The 22,243-nt window shown below is 39.9% G+C and overlaps 1 protein-coding gene across 1 annotated transcript in view; it reads left to right on the top strand.

Moving 5' to 3' along the window:
• LOC126455967 (Down syndrome cell adhesion molecule-like protein Dscam2) overlaps nucleotides 1–22,243 on the top strand; it is a 358,909-nt gene that overhangs the window by 169,414 nt on the left and 167,252 nt on the right. Inside the window, exons 13-17 of the mRNA XM_050091727.1 lie at nucleotides 2,809–3,019; nucleotides 8,898–9,031; nucleotides 11,201–11,271; nucleotides 20,510–20,614; nucleotides 20,699–20,837. Of these exons, the coding sequence (XP_049947684.1) occupies nucleotides 2,809–3,019; nucleotides 8,898–9,031; nucleotides 11,201–11,271; nucleotides 20,510–20,614; nucleotides 20,699–20,837 (660 nt within the window). The remainder of the gene's footprint in view (nucleotides 1–2,808; nucleotides 3,020–8,897; nucleotides 9,032–11,200; nucleotides 11,272–20,509; nucleotides 20,615–20,698; nucleotides 20,838–22,243) is intronic.

Here is a 22,243-nt window from a genome sequence, read left to right as displayed (position 1 = left end):
AGTGACTCTTATTTCTGTATTCCTCAATTTTCCTGAACATTTTTGTATTTCCTTCTCTCATCGATCAACTGAAGTATTTCTGTTACCCATGGTTTCTTTGCAGTTAACTTCTTTGTACCTACTTTTTTCTTTCCAACTTCTTTGACTGCCATTTTTAGAGATGTCCATTCCTCTTCAAATGCACTGCCTACTGAGCTATTCCTTACTGCTGTATCTATAGCCTTATAAAACTTCAAGCATGTCTCATCATCACTTAGTGCTTCTGTATCCCACTTCTTTGCATATTGATTCTTCCTGGCTAATCTCTTGAACTTCAGATAATTCTTCATCACTACTACTTGGGATCGGAGTCTATATCTGCTCCTGGGTATGCCTTACAGTCCGGTATCTGATTTTGGAATCTCTTGTCTGACCATGATGTAATTTAACTGAAATCTTCCCATATCACCCAATCTTTTCCAAGTCTACCTCTTCTTCTAGTGATTCTTGAACAGAGTATTTGCTATTACTAGCTGAAATTTATTACAGACCTCAGTTAGTCTTCTCCTCTCTCATTCCTTGTCCCAAGCCCATAATCTCCTATAACTTTTTCTTCTGCTCTTTCCGCTACAACTGCATTCCAGTCCCCCATGAATATTAGATTTTCATCTCCCTTTATGGACTGTATTATCCTTTAAATATTCCCATGTACTTTCTCTACCTCTTCATCTTCAGCTTGTGATGTGACCTAAATTATTGTTGTTGGTTTGTGTCGATCCTGACAAGAACAACCCTATCACTGACCTGTTCACTGTAACAAACACTCTGCCTTACCTTCCTATTCATAATGTATCCTACACCCATTATACCATTTGCTGTTGCTGTCGATATTACCCTATACTCATCTGACCCGTTATCCTTTCATTGATTATTCAGTCTTTTTCTTGTGGTCACCTCCCCCTTGGCACTATCCTCACAGAGATCCAAATGGGGTACTATTCTAGAATCTTTTGCCAATGGAGAGATCATCATGACATTTTTTCAATTACAGGCCACATGTCCTGTGGACACATGTTATGTGGCTTTAATGCAGTGGTTTCCATTGCCTTCTGCATCCTCATGCCATTGATCATCCATCTTTAGGGGCAGTTTCTCACCCCAAGGACAGGAAAGTACCCTGAACTTCTGTCCACTCCTTTGCCCTCTTTGAGCAGGCCATTGGAGGAATGAGGGTGACTTCTTATGCCTGAAGTCTTCGGCCACCAAATGCTGATTATTAATCAAAATTGGAGTGGTGGCAGGTTTCCAACCCGGGACCAAGGATATTTTGATTACTAATCAAAGACGCTATCCCTAGACCACGGGTGCATTTATTCATGCCTAAGGACTGGTAAGTTGCACAATTCACACCAAGACCAAAGAAAAAAACAGGTATAATCCACTGAATTACAGATCCATATTGCTAACATTTATTTGATTTTGATTTTAGAACATGTACTGTGTTTGAACATTATGAGTAGCCCAAAGAGGATGATTTATTGAAAGACAGCCAAGATGGTTTCAGAAAATGTTGTTCTTGTGAAACTTAACTAGCTCTTTATTCTTGTAAAGTAATGAGTGCTGTCGACAGTGGATGTCAAACTGATTCCATATTTTTATATTTCCAGAAGGCTTTTGACATTGCTACTCACAAGCAACTTCTAATCTAATTGTGCGCCTATGGGGTATCATCTCAGGTGTGTAACTGGATTCATGATTTTATGTCAGAAAGATCACAGTTCATAGTAACTGACAGAAAGTCATTGAGTAAAATGGAAGTGATATCTGGTGTTCCCCAAGGAAGTGTTAGAGGCCCTTTGCTGTTCCAATCTACAGATGCTATGTAGGAGACAATTTAAGCCGCCCTCTTAGATTGTTTACAGATGATGCTGCCATTTACCATCTTATAAAGTCATCAGATGATCAAAACAAATTGCAAAATGATTTAGACAAGGTATTTATATGTTGCAGAAACTTGCAATTGACTCTAAATAATGAAAAGTGTGCAGTCATCCATATGCGTAGTAAAAGGAATCCAATAATTTATGGTTTTCAAATAAAACACACAAATCTAAAGTCTTTAAATTCAAGTAAAATACTTAGGGATTACAATTATGAATAATTTATATTGAAATAATCACATAGATAATGTTGTGGGGAAAGCAAACAAAAGATTGTGATTTATTGGCAGAACACATAGAAAATGCAACAGGTCTGCTAAAGAGACTGCTTGCACTACACATGTCTGCCATTGTATGGATTATTGCTGTGCAGTGAAGGACCCACATCATATAGGATAAACGGAGGACATCAAAAAGCACTAGGATCTCCTCATGAAATTTCTACCACCAATTTTGTCCTCGGAGTGTGAAAATATTTTGTTGGCGCTCTCCTGCATAGGGAGGAATGAATATGATAACAAAATAAGAGAAATCAGAGCTTTCACAGAAATATTTAAATGTTCATTTTTTCTACCCGCTGTTTGATAGTATGAACCCTCTGTCTGGCACTTCATTGTGAACTACAAACTAATCATGGAGATGTAGATGAGAGAGGTCTTAGGGTACGTAGCCTGACTTTCTCTCCTTCATTCTTTCCTTTTGGTATTGTCAAACCCATTCAACTCATTGTTTATCACTGTGTCATTCCAAAGCTCTTACTTTTGTAACTTCTCCTTCATCCGGTGATCTATGGAAAATGTTTGTAATACCTTTGATTTGTGTCTCAACCAGTCTGATTATGCAATTTATTACAATTACTGATCTGACATTTATACCACCAACTTTCCAGAGCCACCTGATCCACCTATTGATGTGAAAGTGATTGAGGTGAACAGCAGATCAATTCATTTGGCATGGCGTCCCCCATTTGATGGACACAGCTCCCTGACTGGCTACCTGATCCAGTACAAGCAGGCTACAAATCCCATAAGTGATTGGCAACATACAGCAACTGTCAATGTCTCGGTTCCAGTTGTGGGAGCTGACATAACAAGTAAGAAGTGAGTACCCTGTAACATAAATGTGTATCTGGCCATCTCAAAGAAATAAAATTTAATTTTTAGTTAAATATTACCTGCCATAAGTGTAAATAATAGAAGGAGGACACAACCCGTAATATGCCTACAAGCTACAATGTTCTGGTCAATTACTTTGTGCTGGCACTGCATCTTGACTGAGGTTATGAATGAGGAAACAAAGAAGACTGGGATGGAGGGCTGGTGCAGGATGGTAGATGGCTGGGAGGGAAAAGCAGCAGGCACATGAGATAGGAATGTGGCACAGATGAGCTCATTATGGCACAGGCAGAGTGAGTTGTGTGCAGCACACAGTGACATGGATGAAGGGATTGGGAGGAGCAGATAGAACAGAAGGAGAATGAACTTGTGGAGAGGAGGTTGTAAGAGCAGGTGAGTGAAGTGGGGGACACTGGGGCAGGGGTGAAGATGGATGTTGGGCAGGACCTAGCAAGTGTTGAGGCTAGGAGGTTTATAAGATTGATGTATGCGCTGTAAGGACAAATCTCATCTTTGTAATTGAGAGAAGCTGGTTTCAGGGGGAAGGTGCCAAATGGTACAGGTTATGAAGTAACCATTGAATCTGTGCACAGAGTGGGGGAGGGGGGGGCATTGCTGTTCACAATTCTGTGACTGAAGACATGTCCACAGCATCTGTGCCAGAGCCAGGGGTGGCAGCCAAAGATGCGAGGAGGCAGCCAAAGGCACGAAGAGTTCCCAATCCACCGTGACCAGCTTGTATCAATGAAAGTGAGTGGGACAAGGGCAGTCCTGCTACCTGTGGACCCAGGGATGAGTGGTAGGCAGGAAAGGTAATGGTCATGGTCGTGTGGCTGCTTGGTAGGGAATCTCGGCACCATTTGCTACAATTCTGTAAGAGCTTAAAGAAGAGCCTCCTTGGCTGGAAAAGAAAATCTTCTAAGTACTTGCGCATCTGTGTCTTCAACATTTGGATAGGGCATTCCACTTCACTGTTCAACTGCTGATGAAAGGGAGGTGCTGATGGAAGGGAGATGCCTTCACACAAAAGTCCTTGAAAGATTGCACCATAAACTGAGGTCTATTGATGTATGTATGAGGAATGAACCAACAAATGAAAATTTGTACCAAGGCCAGGATTCAAACCCAGGTCTTTGTCTCATTAGGCATATGTGCTAACCACTACATCACTCTGGCATGTCTCAGCCCATTTGATATCCCAACTGATCTGAGGCATGAATGGGAATTTGAAGTAAGGAGGGAGGCATGCTAGGGTAGGCCAGGGAGTCATGCAAAGCCACTTTGCCAGGATGATGTTTTGATTAGTGCATCTGCCTAGTGAACAGAAGACCTGAGTTAGAGTCCCAGCCTTGGTACAAATTTTCAATTGTTGCTTCAGTCTATATGTATACATCACAGATGTTTGAAGCTTGAAAAGCCTGTGGAACTATATAGTTTCAGTTGATTAAAGTATCTACCTGGTTTTCATGCAGGATCCCCCATTTCATTTGATACTGAAGTGCTTATCTAATACAGCTGGACAGCCTCTGCACTGCTGTTTGAGTTTAGGGGAAATACCAAGTGGGAAGAGGCATGAATGAGCATTTGGATTGAGAATGGAGGCATGCTAGATTAGTTTGTGCAGTTGTACAAACCCATGCCATGGTGGCATACTGGTTAGCACATCTGCCAAGTCAGCAGGTACCTGGCTTCAAATCCTGGCCTTGATAGAAATTTACATTCATCACTTCAGCCTGCATATATAGATCATAGATGTTTGAGACCTGAAACGGTATGTGGAACCACACAGCTTCAGCTGAGGACCAGTGTCCAAAACCACAGAGCAAGGCAGGCCTTTTATGGAGAATATCTTCAAGAGAACCTTGACAGTCACATCTGCTGTCTCAGATAGACAATGAGTGACATAAGCAAAATGAGAAAAAGCATCAATTGCCAATACCCAGAAAGTGTCTAAAAAGGCCTGGTGGCCTTGAACACTTGCGGCAGGCTGGGACAAGGTGTCCCATCTCCTGATTGATGTCCAGGCAAAATGCATTGCAGTGCACCACCAGTTTTGTGCAAGAGATCCCCCACTGATCCGGATATAATAGGTGCATGGCTGCTGGAACCACAACATGGGGAGTAAACCTGTCTGTTGACTGGAGAATAATGCCATCCAAGAGGGAGAGGGGATGGTGCAACATATAAAAATTCAAGAGCAGTTCTGATGCCAAGTCCAGTGGCCATATTGTGTCATGCATATGACCTGCCAGAGCACTGGATCTACAGCCACAGCAGAGGTAAGACAGGTACTGGTGATGGGGAAGCCATTCATTATAGGCCTTTCCTCTGTATCCAGTTGAAAACAAAGCAGTTCCCCCTGTGAAAAATGAGGGGCAGGGCCCATGAGAAGCCAGGACAGAGCACCCGTATTCACGTATTGCAGGACTAGATAAGTGCCGGTTTGAAATGAAGACATGACACAAAGGAAATGCTATCCTTAAACCACTCAAAAGCTGCAGACCAAACAAAAGGAGCACTTTTCCAAAGCAACAGATGCAGGGGGTGGGTAATAGTACCCACTCAGGGAATAAACTTGTGCTGAGAAATGGCTGAAGTTCTGGTAGATTAGATCTGTGGAACAAAGCCATAAAGGCAGTGACATGTTGTTCCATGAGGTGCCTGCCCTGCATGAAATGAAAAGGGATGCCACCCAGTAGATTGTTTTGTGGAACACAGTTTAATTATTGCTAACACTTGATTTAAGATGGAGCAAGGTTGTGCACTGGTTAGCACACTGGACTCGCATTCGAGAGGATGACTGCAAACCTGTGTGCAGCCATCCAGATTTAGGTTTTCCATAATTTCTCAAAATCATTCTATTCACATGCTGGGATGGTTCCTTTGAAAGGGCATGGCTGATTTCCTTCCCCATCTTCGACACCAACTGAGCTTGTTCTCTGTCTCTAACAAAGCTTTTTGCAAATGATGCAGTTATCTATAATGAAGTACTATGTGAAAGAAGCTGCAAAATATTCAATCAGATCTTGATAAGATTTCAATGTCATACAAAGATTGGCAACTTGCTCTCAATGTTCAGAAATGTAAAATTTTGCCTTCCACAAAATGAAAACATTTAGTGTCCTATAACTATAATATCAATGAGCCACTGTTGGAATCAACCAACTCATACAAATACCTGGCTGTGTAACACTCTGTAGTGATATGAAATGGAATGATCACAAAGGCTCAGTTGTGGGCAAAGCATGTGGTAGACTTCAGTTTATTGGTAGAATACAGGGCAAGTGCAGTCAGTCTAAAAAGGAGATTGCTTAAAAATCACTCATGTGACCGGTTCTGGAATATTGCTCAAGTGTGTGGGACCATTACTAGATATGGCTAACAGGGGATATGGAACATATACAGCAAAGGGCAGACACAAATGGTCATAGGTTTGTTTAATCCATGGGAGAGTGTCACAGGGATACTGAACTGGAAGACTCTTGAAGATAGATGTAAGCTATCCCAAAAAATGTCTATTAACAAAGTTTCAAGAACCAGTTTTAAATGAGCAGTCCAGGAATACACTACAACCCCCTATGTGTCACTCATGTAGGGATTGTGAGGATAAGAGGCTTTCAAACAATCAATCTTCTCATGCTCCATATGTGAATAGTATGGATAGAACCCTAATAACTGGTACAATGAGATGTTCCATCTGCCATGCACCTCACAGTGGTTTGCAGAGTATAGATGTGGATGTAGATGACATTGGTGTCAATGGGACATTAAACCCAATCTTCCTTCCTTCTCCCAACACTTCCTTTAAGAGTTATTAAATGAAGTTTATACATGGAAGAGATCTGGAGCCATCAGATAGTATGAGAAAGGTTACATAATGATAAGATGGAGAGTTTTAAACCATATTTTAATGTGCATAATATTTCCAGTGCTTATGAACTGCACATTAAAACTGAAGCAATTGTAGAAAGGTAAGAGGTTAAGGACAAGGACGTGGGACCTGAATAAATTAAAAGAATCAGAGGTTGTTGAAAATTTTATAGGCAGAAGTCAGCAATTATTGAATAAAACACGGAAGCAAAATAAAAAAAGAAGCTGAATGGATAGCTTCCAGAGAAGAAATAGTGGAGGCAGCAGAGGATCAAATAGGTAAAATGACTAAGCCTGGTAGAAGTCCTTGGATAATACAAAATATGTTGAATATTGAATTCATTTGATGGTAGGAAAATATAAAGATGCAGCAGTTGAAGCAGGCAACAGAGGATACAGGGGTCCAAAAAATGACACTGACGGAAAGTTCAAAATGGGAGAGTGGGACTGTCCAGAAGAGAGTTGCAGAGCTGTAAAAGCATGCATAACTATGGGAAATATAGGAGAAACCTACAGCAAAATTAAAGACATCTTTGGAGAAGAAAAAAAAACCTGTAATAATATCAAGAGTTCAGGAGGCAAGCCACCGCTAAGCAAAAAAGGAATAGCTCAAAGATGGAAAGAATATATAGAACGGCTGTGCAATGGAAATTAACTTGACGATAATACTATTGAAGGGGAAGAGGAAGTAGATGAAGATGAGATGGGAGATGTGGTACTGGAAGAAGAAGTTAACAGAGTACCAAAAGACATAAGATGAAACAAGACTTCTGGAGTAGATGACATCTCCTCATCATTACTGAGATCTATGGGAGAGCCAGGCATGACAATACCATTTCGCCTTGCACAGGATGGGCTACTGGAGAACTGCAAAAATCAGCCTTTTGTCTGAAGACCACAACATGAACAATCAAAACTTTATGTCCATCCCCCATGTGGATTATGGGAAGTATGTAAAATGTGTGTACACTTGATGGTTGGGGTGTGTAGGTAGATGGATTCAGGGGGGATTCTGGGATGGGTCTCAGGAACTGAGTATGTATTGGAGGCTATGCAGGATGTCATATCACTGAGGCAGGGCTCATAGGTGCAAAGCCTCAGTAATACAGATGGTGAATGCCTTCTTGGCAGGTGATCACTGCAGTTCATTGTGATAGTGATGAGGACTTTGTCTGCAGGAAGAATGATTAAATCATTTTGCACTGAACTATAGTAAGGACAGTTAACTGAAGTCAAGCTGTAGAAAGTAGTTTTAACTCACAACATCCAAAAATTAAAACAGAAAAACTGCAAACAAAGAAGTAAATCTGCCTTACCCACCAATAGTAGAAATAATTCTCTGATGGCAGCAACTCAATAATTTTAATGAAAAGATGTCATTTGGGAGCAATGTTTCTTTCAACTTGAAGCTACCCAGGTATCCAGCAAAGTGAGCCAATAGTGGGACATTTGGTAGTTTTTTTGGACAGTTCACAGCCTGGAGCTATGAAGATAGTGTGTGTGGCACACTGTTTCATCATGCAAAGAAATCTTTAAGAGAAGAATAAGTGGCATAACAAAGTGATGTAATATAAAATTAATCAACAGTTTAATTGGGAAAGATGAAAAATAAACTGTGCTAAATACATGTCATAAAAAATCATACTTGTGTGTAAAACTGATGCAGTTATTTCAAACACTGTGCTGTGGAAGGAGTAAGGATCATGTATAGCCCATGAAAATGCTGAGTTTATAACAACTGTATTGAATTCATGTTTCCTAAGTACAGGGCCTGTTATTTTAAATATTATACAAGGTCAGTAAATTTGCAGATGTGTCAGGGAATATTTATGAGCACAGGTTATGTGATAAACTGAATTTCAGACACTCTTTGTGTGTTGTACAGCCATACAAGGAATGCTGCAAAGCAGTTTAACATCATTTTACAATGTGGAGTATTTTTCTGTTTAAGTTTATGCAGAAACTCCAAGTAAAATAAATTGAAACATTTCAGGGTAAATGCTGTGAAGGTTGCGGTCATCAGTGACTTACACCCTGCAACCACTTACAATATACGAATGCTGGCATTAAATGACATTCAAGCCAGTGACTTCACGGAACCATTGACAGTGAAGACACAGGAAGAAGGTAAAGTGAAAATGAAATTAGTTTAATATACACTCCTGGAAATTGAAATAAGAACACAGTGAATTCATTGTCCCAGGAAGGGGAAACTTTATTGACACATTCCTGGGGTCAGATACATCACATGATCACCCTGACAGAACCACAGGCACATAGACACAGGCAACAGAGCATGCACAATGTCGGCACTAGTACAATGTATATCCACCTTTCGCAGCAATGCAGGCTGCTATTCTCCCATGGAGACGATCGTAGAGATGCTGGATGTAGTCCTGTGGAATGGCTTGCCATGCCATTTCCACCTGGCACCTCAGTTGGACCAGCGTTCGTGCTGGACGTGCAGACCGCGTGAGACGACGCTTCATCCAGTCCCAAACATGCTCAATGGGGGACAGATCCGGAGATCTTGCTGGCCAGGGTAGTTGACTAACACCTTCTAGAGCACGTTGGGTGGCACGGGATACATGCGGACGTGCATTGTCCTGTTGGAACAGCAAGTTCCCTTGCCGGTCTAGGAATGGTAGAACGATGGGTTCGATGATGGTTTGGATGTACCGTGCACTATTCAGTGTCCCCTCGACGATCACCAGTGGTGTACGGCCAGTGTAGGAGATCGCTCCCCACACCATGATGCCGGGTGTTGGCCCTGTGTGCCTCGGTCATATGCAGTCCTGATTGTGGCGCTCACCTGCACGGCGCCAAACATGCATACGACCATCATTGGCACCAAGGCAGAAGCGACTCTCATCGCTGAAGACGACACGTCTCCATTCGTCCCTCCATTCACGCCTGTCGCGACACCACTGGAGGCGGGCTGCACGATGTTGGGGCGTGAGCGGAAGACGGCCTAACGGTGTGCGGGACCGTAGCCCAGCTTCATGGAGACGGTTGCGAATGCTCCTCGCCGATACCCCAGGAGCAACAGTGTCCCTAATTTGCTGGGAAGTGGCGGTGCGGTCCCCTACGGCACTGCGTAGGATCCTACGGTCTCGGCGTGCATCCGTGCGTCGCTGCGGTCCGGTCCCAGGTCGACGGGCACGTGCACCTTCCGCCGACCACTGGCGACAACATCGATGTACTGTGGAGACCTCACGCTCCACGTGTTGAGCAATTCGGCGGTATGTCCACCCGCCCTCCCGCATGCCCACTATACGCCCTCACTCAAAGTCCGTCAACTGCACATACGGTTCACGTTCACGCTGTCGCGGCATGCTACCAGTGTTAAAGACTGCGATGGAGCTCCATATGCCACGGCAAACTGGCTGACACTGACGGCGGCGGTGCACAAATGCTGCGCAGCTAGCGCCATTCGACGGCCAACACCGCGGTTCCTGGTGTGTCCGCTGTGCCGTGCGTGTGATTATTGCTTGTACAGCCCTCTCGCAGTGTCCGGAGCAAGTATGGTGGGTCTGACACACCGGTGTCAATGTGTTCTTTTTTCCATTTCCAGGAGTGTATTTAACACTTTAGCGACTGCCCACATAGAAGAATATCGTGGTTAGGAAACCAGCTATTTATGCCTTTATTTAAAGTGTTACTGGCACATACATAATTGATAGGTTTTCAATAGTAATGCATATGAAAAACGAACCAAGCTTCAATATTTGTTTTCATATTTACTTTAGTTCTTTGATAGATTACAAATTTTAAAATACCTATGACAAAAAATGTAATTATCATTCCAAGAAAAAGTACAAGGTGACTTTTTGAACAATTTCTTCCTCTTGAACTTCCAGAATTTCTCAGTCACTCAACTAATGTGACATATTTGTAGCAAAATTACAGAAAACTGCAAAACCCATTATTAGTGCACAAAATTATGCTAATGTGGTCACATAATGACTCAGCCATTTGCAACAGAACTGTTACATTTGCTAATGTTTCTGTGTATATAATTATAGAAATTGACAACAGAAGGGATCACCTGTCAAGGCACAGGTAGCAAGATGTCTGTATGGGTTCTCATATGAAATGTATCCAGTTTTGTAGTGGTAGGTGACTCCCACATCAAGGAAATCATGGCCTGAGCTTTACTTGGGTGCGTTTTTAACACAAAATTTAACTCCAAAGTGTTAAACAGGTTTCAATTAATAGTTAGATTTCAGTTACTGTGATTTTAGAAAATACACTAAAGATTGTTAATTGATGATATTTCTGTTTATTTATCAACAGCTCCAGTTGGGCCTCCACTGGATGTGCAGGCAGCAACCACTGATTTGGATGAAGTGCTTGTTACATGGAAGGTTGGTTTTCATGAATGTATCACTCCACACTGTTCCACTTATTTGTTGCAGTACATAAGTTGAGATGCAATTTTTTGTGTGCCTCTAGTTTTTGTTTTAATTTATGTTGATTGACTTTTGTCTAATACCAAACCAGCATATAACATATTTCTTGTATATTATTAATAATTTATTTGGTGATCTCTTTCAATTTTTGTTTGTATTTGCAAAACCATTCTTAAGAACAGTTGGAATAAATAGACACTTAATCTTAACGGTCCATAATGAATGCCCCCTTCCTTCATAGGAAACTGTAAACCAGAATTCATGTGGGAAATTAGAAAAAAAAAGAAAAAAAAGAAAAAAAAAGTAATTTGTTGTTGAAATTAATAATGATATTGTGCTTATATTGGAGCAAGTGTGTGTAATATGGCATTTGTATTTAGCTCTTATCAGTGTCATATTACACATATAATGTTGGATCTTTACTATTAACTACTCTGATCACCCCACCATCTTTAGACTGTCTTCTCTTTTATAGTTCTGTCATCTGTGTCTGGTTGTGTGTTATGTCAGTGACATAATGGTGTTCACTACAGATAGGTACATCTTGTTTTAGTAATTTTTATTTATGCTCTATTGTTTGGTTCTTCGTTATTAGCTAAAAGATGGCAGTATCTAAAATATGTACATAGAACACACATGTGCCATACATTAAAGTTTAACTTATATTGTTGTAGATAGGATATGGAAGGAAGCCTTCACATACCCAAAGTCTTAACTGGAGAAAACATGGTCAGTGGATAATCCAGGCAGTAATCAACACCAAAGCTGGTGACCTGTATTAAACAGCAGGCTGTACTCCACCAGTCGAACCTTTGGGTAAGTGGTGACTGCATTCCATATTCTACACAATTTTGGCACATGTTTGTTCTCTGCTAGATTCACATTCATTTTCTGGTGATACTATTATTACCTAAGCAAGAAGATTGCATGGGGTTCTTATTATTAACATTGTGTCCTAAATACAAGTAATCTTGACAATTTTATTTTTGCAGGTCACTTGATAATGGGAATTAGCCAAAACAGGCATGCTGTGTAAAATATTAAATAAAAATTATCTTGTTGCAGCTAGTTTTGGAGTTTTAATTCACATTATATCTTATGACATATACTATTCTGCAGCCCCAATGGAATGTAAAAAATGTAATGTTTTATTACACTAATTTCAACTGAAATCAATGGTGCACTTATATTCATTGATATAATACTGTAATAATATTTTCCATTTGCTGCAGAGACTGTTTACTAAAAGCTTCTGCAATATAGCCCTGACTACATATTCTGTTTTTGCAGACAGATTCCATAATGCAAGACCATTAACATTAAAGAGCAACTCGTAGTGATGACAGGATGCTGGCCATGTTGTAGGATATTATGTATGCAATATCATTTATGTGTACAGTAATGTTCATAGCAATATTAAATAAGACCCATGCAACAATCACAGACAGCTCGTTGTGGAAATGTGTACACTATTTTGAAGTAATTGCAAACATATTTTATGCATTTCTTTGGAATAGCTGTATGACAACATTGAAATTTTTTATAGGATGTTAGTAATGGATTACTTAATTGTTATCCACGTAGATAATGGAAGTAATGACTTTACCAAGACATACTGAGTCATTTTACAAGAAGATCAGGTCACCAGTATTTTCAGTACAAATGCATTTCTTAACTAGCTAGTAGAGAATCCAGACCTTTTTGTGTAAAATGTCATTATTTCAGCCTGGATTTTCCATTATTAGACTTTTGTAAAAGGATCTTAAGAAGAGCATGTTGTGACAGTGGTTGGGCTTGGGTATAGTATTAATAGGGACTGAAGCTACAGTGTTTAGAGTAAGCAAAGTAAGTGTCATATGGCATGGCTGGCAGGCAGACCCTGAGGAGTAAATTCAGGTACCTAACTCGAAAGGTTTTTCATTCTTCATACACAATGAATGACACCCCTCCTTCATAAAATGTGAGGATTGTATGTTAACTTTTCTATTGAGTGTAGGTGACTATAATGGATGTGCGTGTATAGCGTGCTATCAAGTTTATATATCTAAAAACAAAGATGATATCAATATAATGGAAGGAAACATTCCACGTGGGAAAAATTATATATAAAAACAAAGATGAGGTGACTTACCGAACAAAAGCGCTGGCAGGTCGATAGACACACAAACAAACACAAACATACACACAAAATTCAAGCTTTCACAACAAACTGTTGCCTCATCAGGAAAGAGGGAAGGAGAGGGGAAGACGAAAGGAAGTGGGTTTTAAGGGAGAGGGTAAGGAGTCATTCCAATCCCAGGAGCGGAAAGACTTACCTTGAGGGAAAAAAGGACAGGTATACACTCGCACACACGCACATATCCATCCACACATACGTCTGTATGTGTGGATGGATATGTGCGTGTGTGCGAGTGTATACCTGTCCTTTTTTCCCCCTAAGGTAAGTCTTTCCGCTCCCGGGATTGGAATGACTCCTTACCCTCTCCCTTAAAACCCACTTCCTTTCGTCTTCCCCTCTCCTTCCCTCTTTCCTGATGAGGCAACAGTTTGTTGCGAAAGCTTGAATTTTGTGTGTATGTTTGTGTTTGTTTGTGTGTCTATCGACCTGCCAGCGCTTTTGTTCAGTAAGTCACCTCATCTTTGTTTTTATATATAAAAACAAAGATGATGTGACTTACCAAATGAAAGTGCTGGCAAGTCGATAGACACACAAACATACACACAAAATTCAAGCTTTCCCAACCCACGGTTGCTTCGTCAGGAAAGAGGGAAGGAGAGGGAAAGACAAAAGGATGTGGGTTTTAAGGGAGAGAGTAAGGAGTCATTCCAATCCCAATGCTATCAAGTTTGTGTTATATGATGACGAAAGAAGGGTGAGGATGAAACCCAGTGCCAGAATACATAGCCTACTCTTCTCCAATAACCCCAAGTGGTTATTAGGCTTAACAGTCTCATCTGATAGGCAGAGCACCATTAACAATATCTCATGGGCTCATTGTACGGGATGCTGTGGAGACATCTGGAGTTTAATCCAGGATTTTGGCATAAAGTTTGATGACTAGAAGCTTTACACCTCTATGTCTCCTCCCCATGACAGCCAAGTATTGCGGGAAAATATTTCGTCCGCTTCAAAGTCAAGCATCATAGGACAGGTACATGTTAGGGGCACAGTCACATAGATAGGTAGTATTTAGAATGACCTAGCACAAATAACTTTAGTAATAAACCACACAAATGTTAAATTTGTTTTTGGTTTTAGGCATTATAGTCAAACTGACAAATTTGAAGAAAATGTCATTGAAACTTTGACACTCTGTCAGATTTGATTATTTCAGTGATAAAAATTTGCTGGAAAAGTAATACTTCATTAAAAGTTTAATTTTGAAAAATATCAGCTGTAGAACTATTAGCATATCCATGCACGCTGTAATTACGTGTTGGTGACAATAGCATCATTCCATGAACACCAAAGCTAAGTACTGTAGTAAATCGCAGTCTATATTTTGTGTAAAGTGTATTTACTAACTTTTCATCAATTTAAAGCATAGAAAATTAGTAACAGGATTACTTTATGTTACTTCACGTTCTGTCACTTTATATTTGTGTTGCAAATACAACTTAACCTAATTACAGACTCTACTGGTTGAGACAGTTAAGTCACCTAAGTGGGAACATTATCTATCACAGAAAAATATTACACACCTAATGTTTAGTAACTAAGTAATGTTTTCTTCTGTAAAATTGGTACCATAAGTCACTCATATTTTTATTAAATAAAACAGCAAAAAATTGCATGATCATAATTTCTTGTTGATTACTTAGCATTAAATAATCTGTCTAGGCTAAATAAGTTTCTTCACGATGGAAAAGTGTGAAAACTGCTGTATATTGTTAAGAAAAGATGAACAATTTGATGACTGTGTCTGGTTTTTTGTAGTATGCTATGAAGGAATCTGACTGGGTGGAAATTGGCACTGTAGTGGTTGTGCTAGTCACTCCATGATTATGGAATACAAGCAGCTAATCATAAAACTCAAAGATGATCTGGCAGTAGCATATATAGAAGTAAAACAGTTGAGAGGCGTAGGTAGTAACAGTAAAATTAAGACTAGGTTAGTTGATTTGACTGTGGGCAAACCTGAAATATCAGCTGAATGGTTCAAATGAAGCTGCAGTTCTGCTAGCTTTGGTCTAGAGATCTCCAATACCTTCACTGATCTGTAGACTGAGACCACAATTGTGTAGACAATGTAAAGAGTCAGGAACACTGATAAAAGAGGGAAAAAAGTGAAAGTTGGAACTAACAGTAATGAGAAGGTTAAAAAGACCAAGAACGTTCCTTTGCTAAGAAGTAATTGTGGGAGAAGAATGTCTGAACTAAAACAGTACTCTCAGGTAGTGAATACCAAGTAATTGGGATTTTACGCCAAATGCATGGCTTGGCTATTTCACCTGTTTTTGAGCTATCTGTGGAAATATATTGCTAAAGATCTTGTCGTGATTATTGGAAATAGCAGAAGAGTTTGGGCAATAAACTCAGCAAGGCAATGAAGGATGACATCACACACATTGCTGGCAAAGTTCCTCATATAAAAATTTTAAATTACATTTAATGTAAAAGCAGTGATACAACAGCTTGACTATGTAAAAGGGGAGCTTCAGGATTTGCTCAGTAGGCTGGCATGATCTCACATGGCTGTGATTAATGTATCACTCTTGGCATGCTTGCAATACACACAACATAGTTTACATTTGAATGTTACTTGCACGACTAATTTGCAAAAGACTTTTGTGTAAACAACAGAGTGCTGTTGATCCAATCCCTATGATTTCCAATATTTTCATCTGGTCTTTTTTTCCTCCTCTCTTTTTTTTTTTTTTTTTTTTTTTTTTTTTTTTTTTTTTTTTTTTTTTTTAAGGAAATTAATAAAATATACACAGAGTGGTAATGATCAGTGGAGTAACAAAAAATGGAAGCATGAACAGCGTGAGCAGTAAATATCAAAATAAATTTGGATTATTGCCTTGAAACAAAAGAAACTTATAAAAAAGTAAGCTTCTCATATCACTACAAGACACTTGAACATGAAACATTATTTCTGCAGAAGTGCTATGCATAACAGAACATTATTTGAAAGTCACAGAAATCAAACAGCTGCACCTAGAGGGACATGTATTCATAGTCACATTATTGTAGACAAAATATAAGGAAAGGCGAGTGGTTGTATATACAACAATGTGAATAAAATTGCAGCTTTAGTCCTAAATCAGTAGCTTACTGCAGCAAAGAAATCTTAGTCCTTTAAATCACTAATAGACTTGGAAACATACATGATAGTGTTTATAGACTGCTAAATAATGAACTTTTGCCCAAAGGCTTTTTCAGAAATGAAAACACACACATACACATATTCACACAAGCAGGGTCACCCAAGCATACATGACTGCTGTCTCTAGCCATAATCCAAGAGTGTCACATATGCAGCAATCCAGGGTGAGGTGGGGAATGAGGAAGGATAGCAGGGTACGGGTTGGGAGAGAGAAATCAACACTATCTGACAGACCATGCAGGGACCAGATGGTCACAGGACAATGCTGCCAGGTGCAGTGTAGAGAGGCTGTGGGGGAGGGAGGGAGAGTGGGTGGGAATGGTAAAGGAGAGAAGCAGAGAAGGAGAAAAGACTGGTGAATGACTTGGCATTCTCACCCCTTTACCTCCTGCATCTCTACTTGTCACTGTTTGTGCCACTTCACTATACACTAAAATCCCTCATACCCATGATCTTGGAACTGTTGAACCCTACCTTTACCAATGTCCTTCAGACTCCATACCCACTACCCATTCCTTATCCACTTTACTATTTTTCTAACCAAAAACTACTTTCCCATTGAAGGGAGGGTGTAAAAACAAATCCACAGCACAGCTATGAGCACCTGCATGGCACCCTGCTATAGCAACCTGTCTATGGGCCATCTAGAGGAAACCTTTCTAGCCTCCCTACACCCTGAACCCCTGGTCTGGTTCAGGTTCATTGATGACATCTTCATAATGTGGACTCAGGGCCAAAACACCCTATCCTCATTCCTTCACAACCTGCACACCTTTTCTCCCAAACACTTCACCTGGTCTTCCTCAACCAAGCATGTCACCTTCCTTGATGTTGATGTCCTCCTCTTCAATGGCTGCACCAACAACTCTGTCTTTACCTGTATTTTAGCAGCTGCTATCCCTTCCACACCAAAAGCAGCTTCAATACAGCCTGGCCAGCCAGGGACAGCATATTTTCAGTGTCAAGAACTACTCCAAACTTAGTTCACAAACAGATTTTCTGTGCCATATCGTCACACACTCCCAACCGTCCCACCACCCCCAAGAAACACCTACAAAGGAGCAACCCCTTCGTCACCAAATACCATCCCAGAATGGAACTTAGCCATATTCTTCATCAGAACTTTGATTATAAATTATCATGCTCTGAAATTAGGGACATCTTACCAAGATACTTCCCACCCCTCCTATGGTGGTGTTTTGTCGCCCGCCCAACCTCCACAACATCCTATTCCATCCCTTTGCCACTCCCAGTGCCAAGACCTTGACACAGGGATTGTATTCCAGTCTGTCACAGGCTTACCATGTCTTTTCAGACTCCTTGCTGCCTGTGAAAGCAGCCATGTCATATACCAGCTCTGCTGCAGTCAATGCACAGCTTTTTATATTGGTATGAATACCAACCAGCTGTCCACCAGGATGAATGGACACCACCCAACTGTGGCCAAAAGGAAAGTGGACCTAACTGTGGCACAACATGCAGTTGAACATAAAATCTTGAGAGATAGCAGTCATGTTAGCATGAGGTGCACTTGCTTGTGTGAATGTGTATATATTTTCCTGTCTCAAGAAGACTTTGGCTGAAAGCTCAATGTATGTTGTGCTTGTCTGCAACTCACCATCTCAAAGTTTACAGTGAGTAGCAGTCTACACTTTCCATAATAATGTTGATATTCCATCCTTGACTTTCCATTGTTAGATAGTGGTTCTAATAGTCTATATGCCCTCATCAGGGAATTTTTTAAACTCCATGAGGCAATTAAATGGAGTACTATTAAGATATAGTACAAAAATATCAGAAGCCATTGCGTGGAGTGATTTTGAAATTGATTTAGTATCTTATAGTACTGATCAAAGGCACCTACAGTTAATGATTTCCAGCTTTGCTTTGATTCCTACAGTAACATTCCAAACAAGAAAAGTGGTAAAGCTAGAGTGATTGATAGGTTATTTCTTAATGCAACTGTCTTTCATGAAATAGCTGTGAACCTGATAATTAATGATTTGTCTAACTGTCATAGCCAAATAGCAGTAATAAATTGTTCACATCAGTTAGGTTCAGAGAAAGGGAAGAAGTTTACCAAGGGCAAATATCAGATGAGAAATCTAATTCTTCTCTAAAAATATTCTTACAATTTCATGAATCTAGTATTTCCTTACAACATATGAGGGACAATTGTTCAGGGTTTCTCTCCTAAGAGTCAACAGGTGTTTTTTCTCTTGTGTTTCAGTAGATATTTGCAATTTTGTTCTCGCAGGTGAGCTATAGTCAGTCCAAACAAATGTTGCTCATCTTGTCTTTCACACAATGCCCAGCATCGGTGGAAAGTGTTGCTTTGTTTCCCATTACAAACGAAATAATTTTTAAAGTTGAATTTTACATGCTTATTCGACAGAGTGGTCCCAAATTAGTCTATTGAAATATTCTTTTTACCAGTATGTATTAACTAGGACAGTAAAGCATGAATAATAATGAATACTCCAGCAGCGACAGTACCGCAGGCCCCTGTTGAGTGCTACCGTCATACAGAAATGTGGTGCTCAGTCGCTGCTAGAGTCCTGATTATTTGATTATTCCTCATGTTTCACCATTCTTGTTAATACACGCAAGTAAAATGAATATCACACAAGACTAATCAGATATTTTTCTTTGAAATGAGCACATAAAAGTCCAATTTAAAAATAATTTTGTTTGAAATCAGAAACAAACCAACACATTCCGTCAACACTGGGCATTGCATGAAACATGTGATGAGCATCATTTGTTTGGGCTGACACCAGCTACATGTCGCAAAAACAAAATTGAAAATATCTGCTGAAACACAAGAGAAAATGTGCCTGATGACTCTAAGGAGAGATACCTGGTACATGGGATCAAAGTATCAGGTGCCAAGAAGAGCATGAGTTGCATTGAATGCAGAGGACTCATTTCAAAATTATTTATACAGTTCACTGTGCTACAATACACACTTGCACTTCAGAGTATGCAGACTATTATCTATACAGGATGCCCAAGAGGAACGGTCAATTTTTAAGGGTACAGGAGGAATCATCATCTGAAGCAAAAAAGTCTAGTAATCATGGGCTCTAAAATGTATATCTCACAACTATTATGGTGTGCATTTCAGAGCTCATGTTTGCTAGGCAGTTTTTTCTCATTTGATCCACACTACCTCCTCCCAAGATATGGAAAGCAAAGAGCTTGTGGTAAAAGAGATTTATCTCACAATATTGAAAATGAAGATGTCCTCACAGCTCTTAAGGTAAGCATTTCAAGTCCACATTTATTAAGTTTTTTTGCTTCAAATAATTTTTCGGGTCATATTCCTGAATATTGACCATTCCTCATAGGACATCCTTATTTGTATGTATATCACAGTTCATTTGAAACAGACTTATTATTTCCATTAATAACATCACAAAACACATTTTGTGGTGTGTCTGTGTAAGCATTGATCCAACATATGTAAGTATGGTACAGATGAAGTAATAAGCAAAACAAGCTTTGTCATTTTTATGTAAAAATGGAAATACCATTTACACCAATCGACTCTGTGAAAAATTGCATATGTTGCATTGATAAGATAGAAAAATTGTTTGTACTCTGTAATTAAGATGGTCATCATAGACCAAAATTAATTACCCGGAATAAAACATTGTGGTCCGTAAATGGAATAAATTTATAGACAAGCCTTTCCTGGATCCGTGTGGAGTGACTACGTTGCAACATGTTTGTTCAACTATCTTCTGGCCTATCTTGAAGTCTCTTCTTAGAGCTTCTTTTCAGTAGATGAGCAATTTTAAAAAGAATTAGGAGGAGGAGTTTTTGAATGGAAAATTTAATTATAATTTGGCTTTTCACAGCCTCCTATACCAGATTCTTGGAATGGAGACATCTTGGGCTACATTGTCCACTGGAACATTCATGGTTCTCCTGTACTTGTGAATAACACTACAAACAAACATATTGTAAGTAATATATGGCAGTCTCTTCACACAACAAGAATTAATGTTTAACATTTTTCTCATATTTTCTTTTGAAACTTTTTGCAGGTCAGAGGTTCAGCAAGTACAGAGTTACGCCTGAAACGTTTGAAGAAGTTCACCCGATATAACATATATGTGCAGGCTTTCAATGCTGTAGGATCAGGACCTAAATCTGCACCTGTTGCTGTCACAACTCCTGAAGGAGGTCATTAGTTTGCATTAAGTTTCCAAACCATTTGTTTAGAACAGTCTTATATCTATCATGCTGTAGTGTACACTCAAAGTGAACAAATTAATGTATCATGTAAAAAAAAAAAAAGAGAGAGAGGGGGGGGGAAAAAAAAAGTTTGGCAAACACAAAGTGCTGGCATACTGTAGCTGTGGGTGTGTGTGTATGTGTGCTATGAGGACAATGGATGTTTATAACCTAAGAGAGTGCAATTATTTCTGGTTTATGTGTCTATCCACTGATAAACACCTCCTTAACCCATTCCTTGTTTGTTTCCCATCCAGGGTTTTTCATTATTTTATTAAACCCACCATCAAATATAAGCCAAGAAGAAGTAAATCTTTTGCTTTCTGAAACATGAGCTCCTTCATTTCATTGGAGATGGAATGGTAGAGGAATTTAACCTAATCAATGATGTATTATTTCATCCAGGTCAAGCAAGACACAACAGGAGATAATAAGTGGAAAATGCAGACAGAGACATTGCCATGCAGGTATACTGCTGGTTTCATGTCAGTAGGACACCACACTGTCTTAGAACTGCATATGAATACCAGTATACTTTTGAAGAGAACTTTACAGTTGCAGAAGCTTCATTTTTACATTGATAATAATAGAGAGAATGTCCATGCTAGAAATAAAATTTCATTTGCTGATGACACCTGCGTTTTGGCCTTGCACGTGTTGAATGCTACCTCTCCCAACATCCTTCTGCCTCCAAACCCACGATATCATTTCTCTTACAACTTACTAAATTCATCGTAACACAAAAATACTACTCCTTTGAGGGGAAAGTATACAACCAAATTCACAGAACAGCCATGGGGCACCCACATGGCATCCTCCAATGCCAACCTGTTTTTGGGTCATCTAGAGGAAACATTCCAAGCCTCACAAAACCCAAATTCCTGATATGGTTCAGATTCATCATCTGCACTCAGGGCCAGACACCCTCTCCTCATTCTTCACAAACTCAGCACCATTTCTTCCATCTGCTTCACCTGATCCCCCTCAACCCAGTGTGCCACCTTCCTGAATGATGGTTCCATCATATTAAATCCACTAACCACCAGCAGCACCTGCATTTTGACAGCTGCCATCCCTTCCACAACAAAAAATCAGTCCCATACAGCCTGGCATGTCGGGAATGGCATATCTCCAGTGACAAGAACTCCTTTTCCCAGTATGCTGAATGTCTCACAAAGGCCTTCACAGACAGGCACTGTCCCCAGACCTAGTCTGCAAACAGATATCCTCACATACCTCCAATCCTCCAACCACCCCAAAGGACCAGCTACAAATGAGTGTCCCATTTGTTACTCATTACCACTCTGGAATGGAAGAACTGAACCATATCCTTCATCAGGACTTTGGTTATCTCT

The sequence above is a fragment of the Schistocerca serialis genome, chromosome 1 (genome assembly GCF_023864345.2).
Source record: "Schistocerca serialis cubense isolate TAMUIC-IGC-003099 chromosome 1, iqSchSeri2.2, whole genome shotgun sequence".
Taxonomy (NCBI): domain Eukaryota; kingdom Metazoa; phylum Arthropoda; class Insecta; order Orthoptera; family Acrididae; genus Schistocerca; species Schistocerca serialis.
This window is presented reverse-complemented; position numbering and strand designations above follow the sequence as displayed.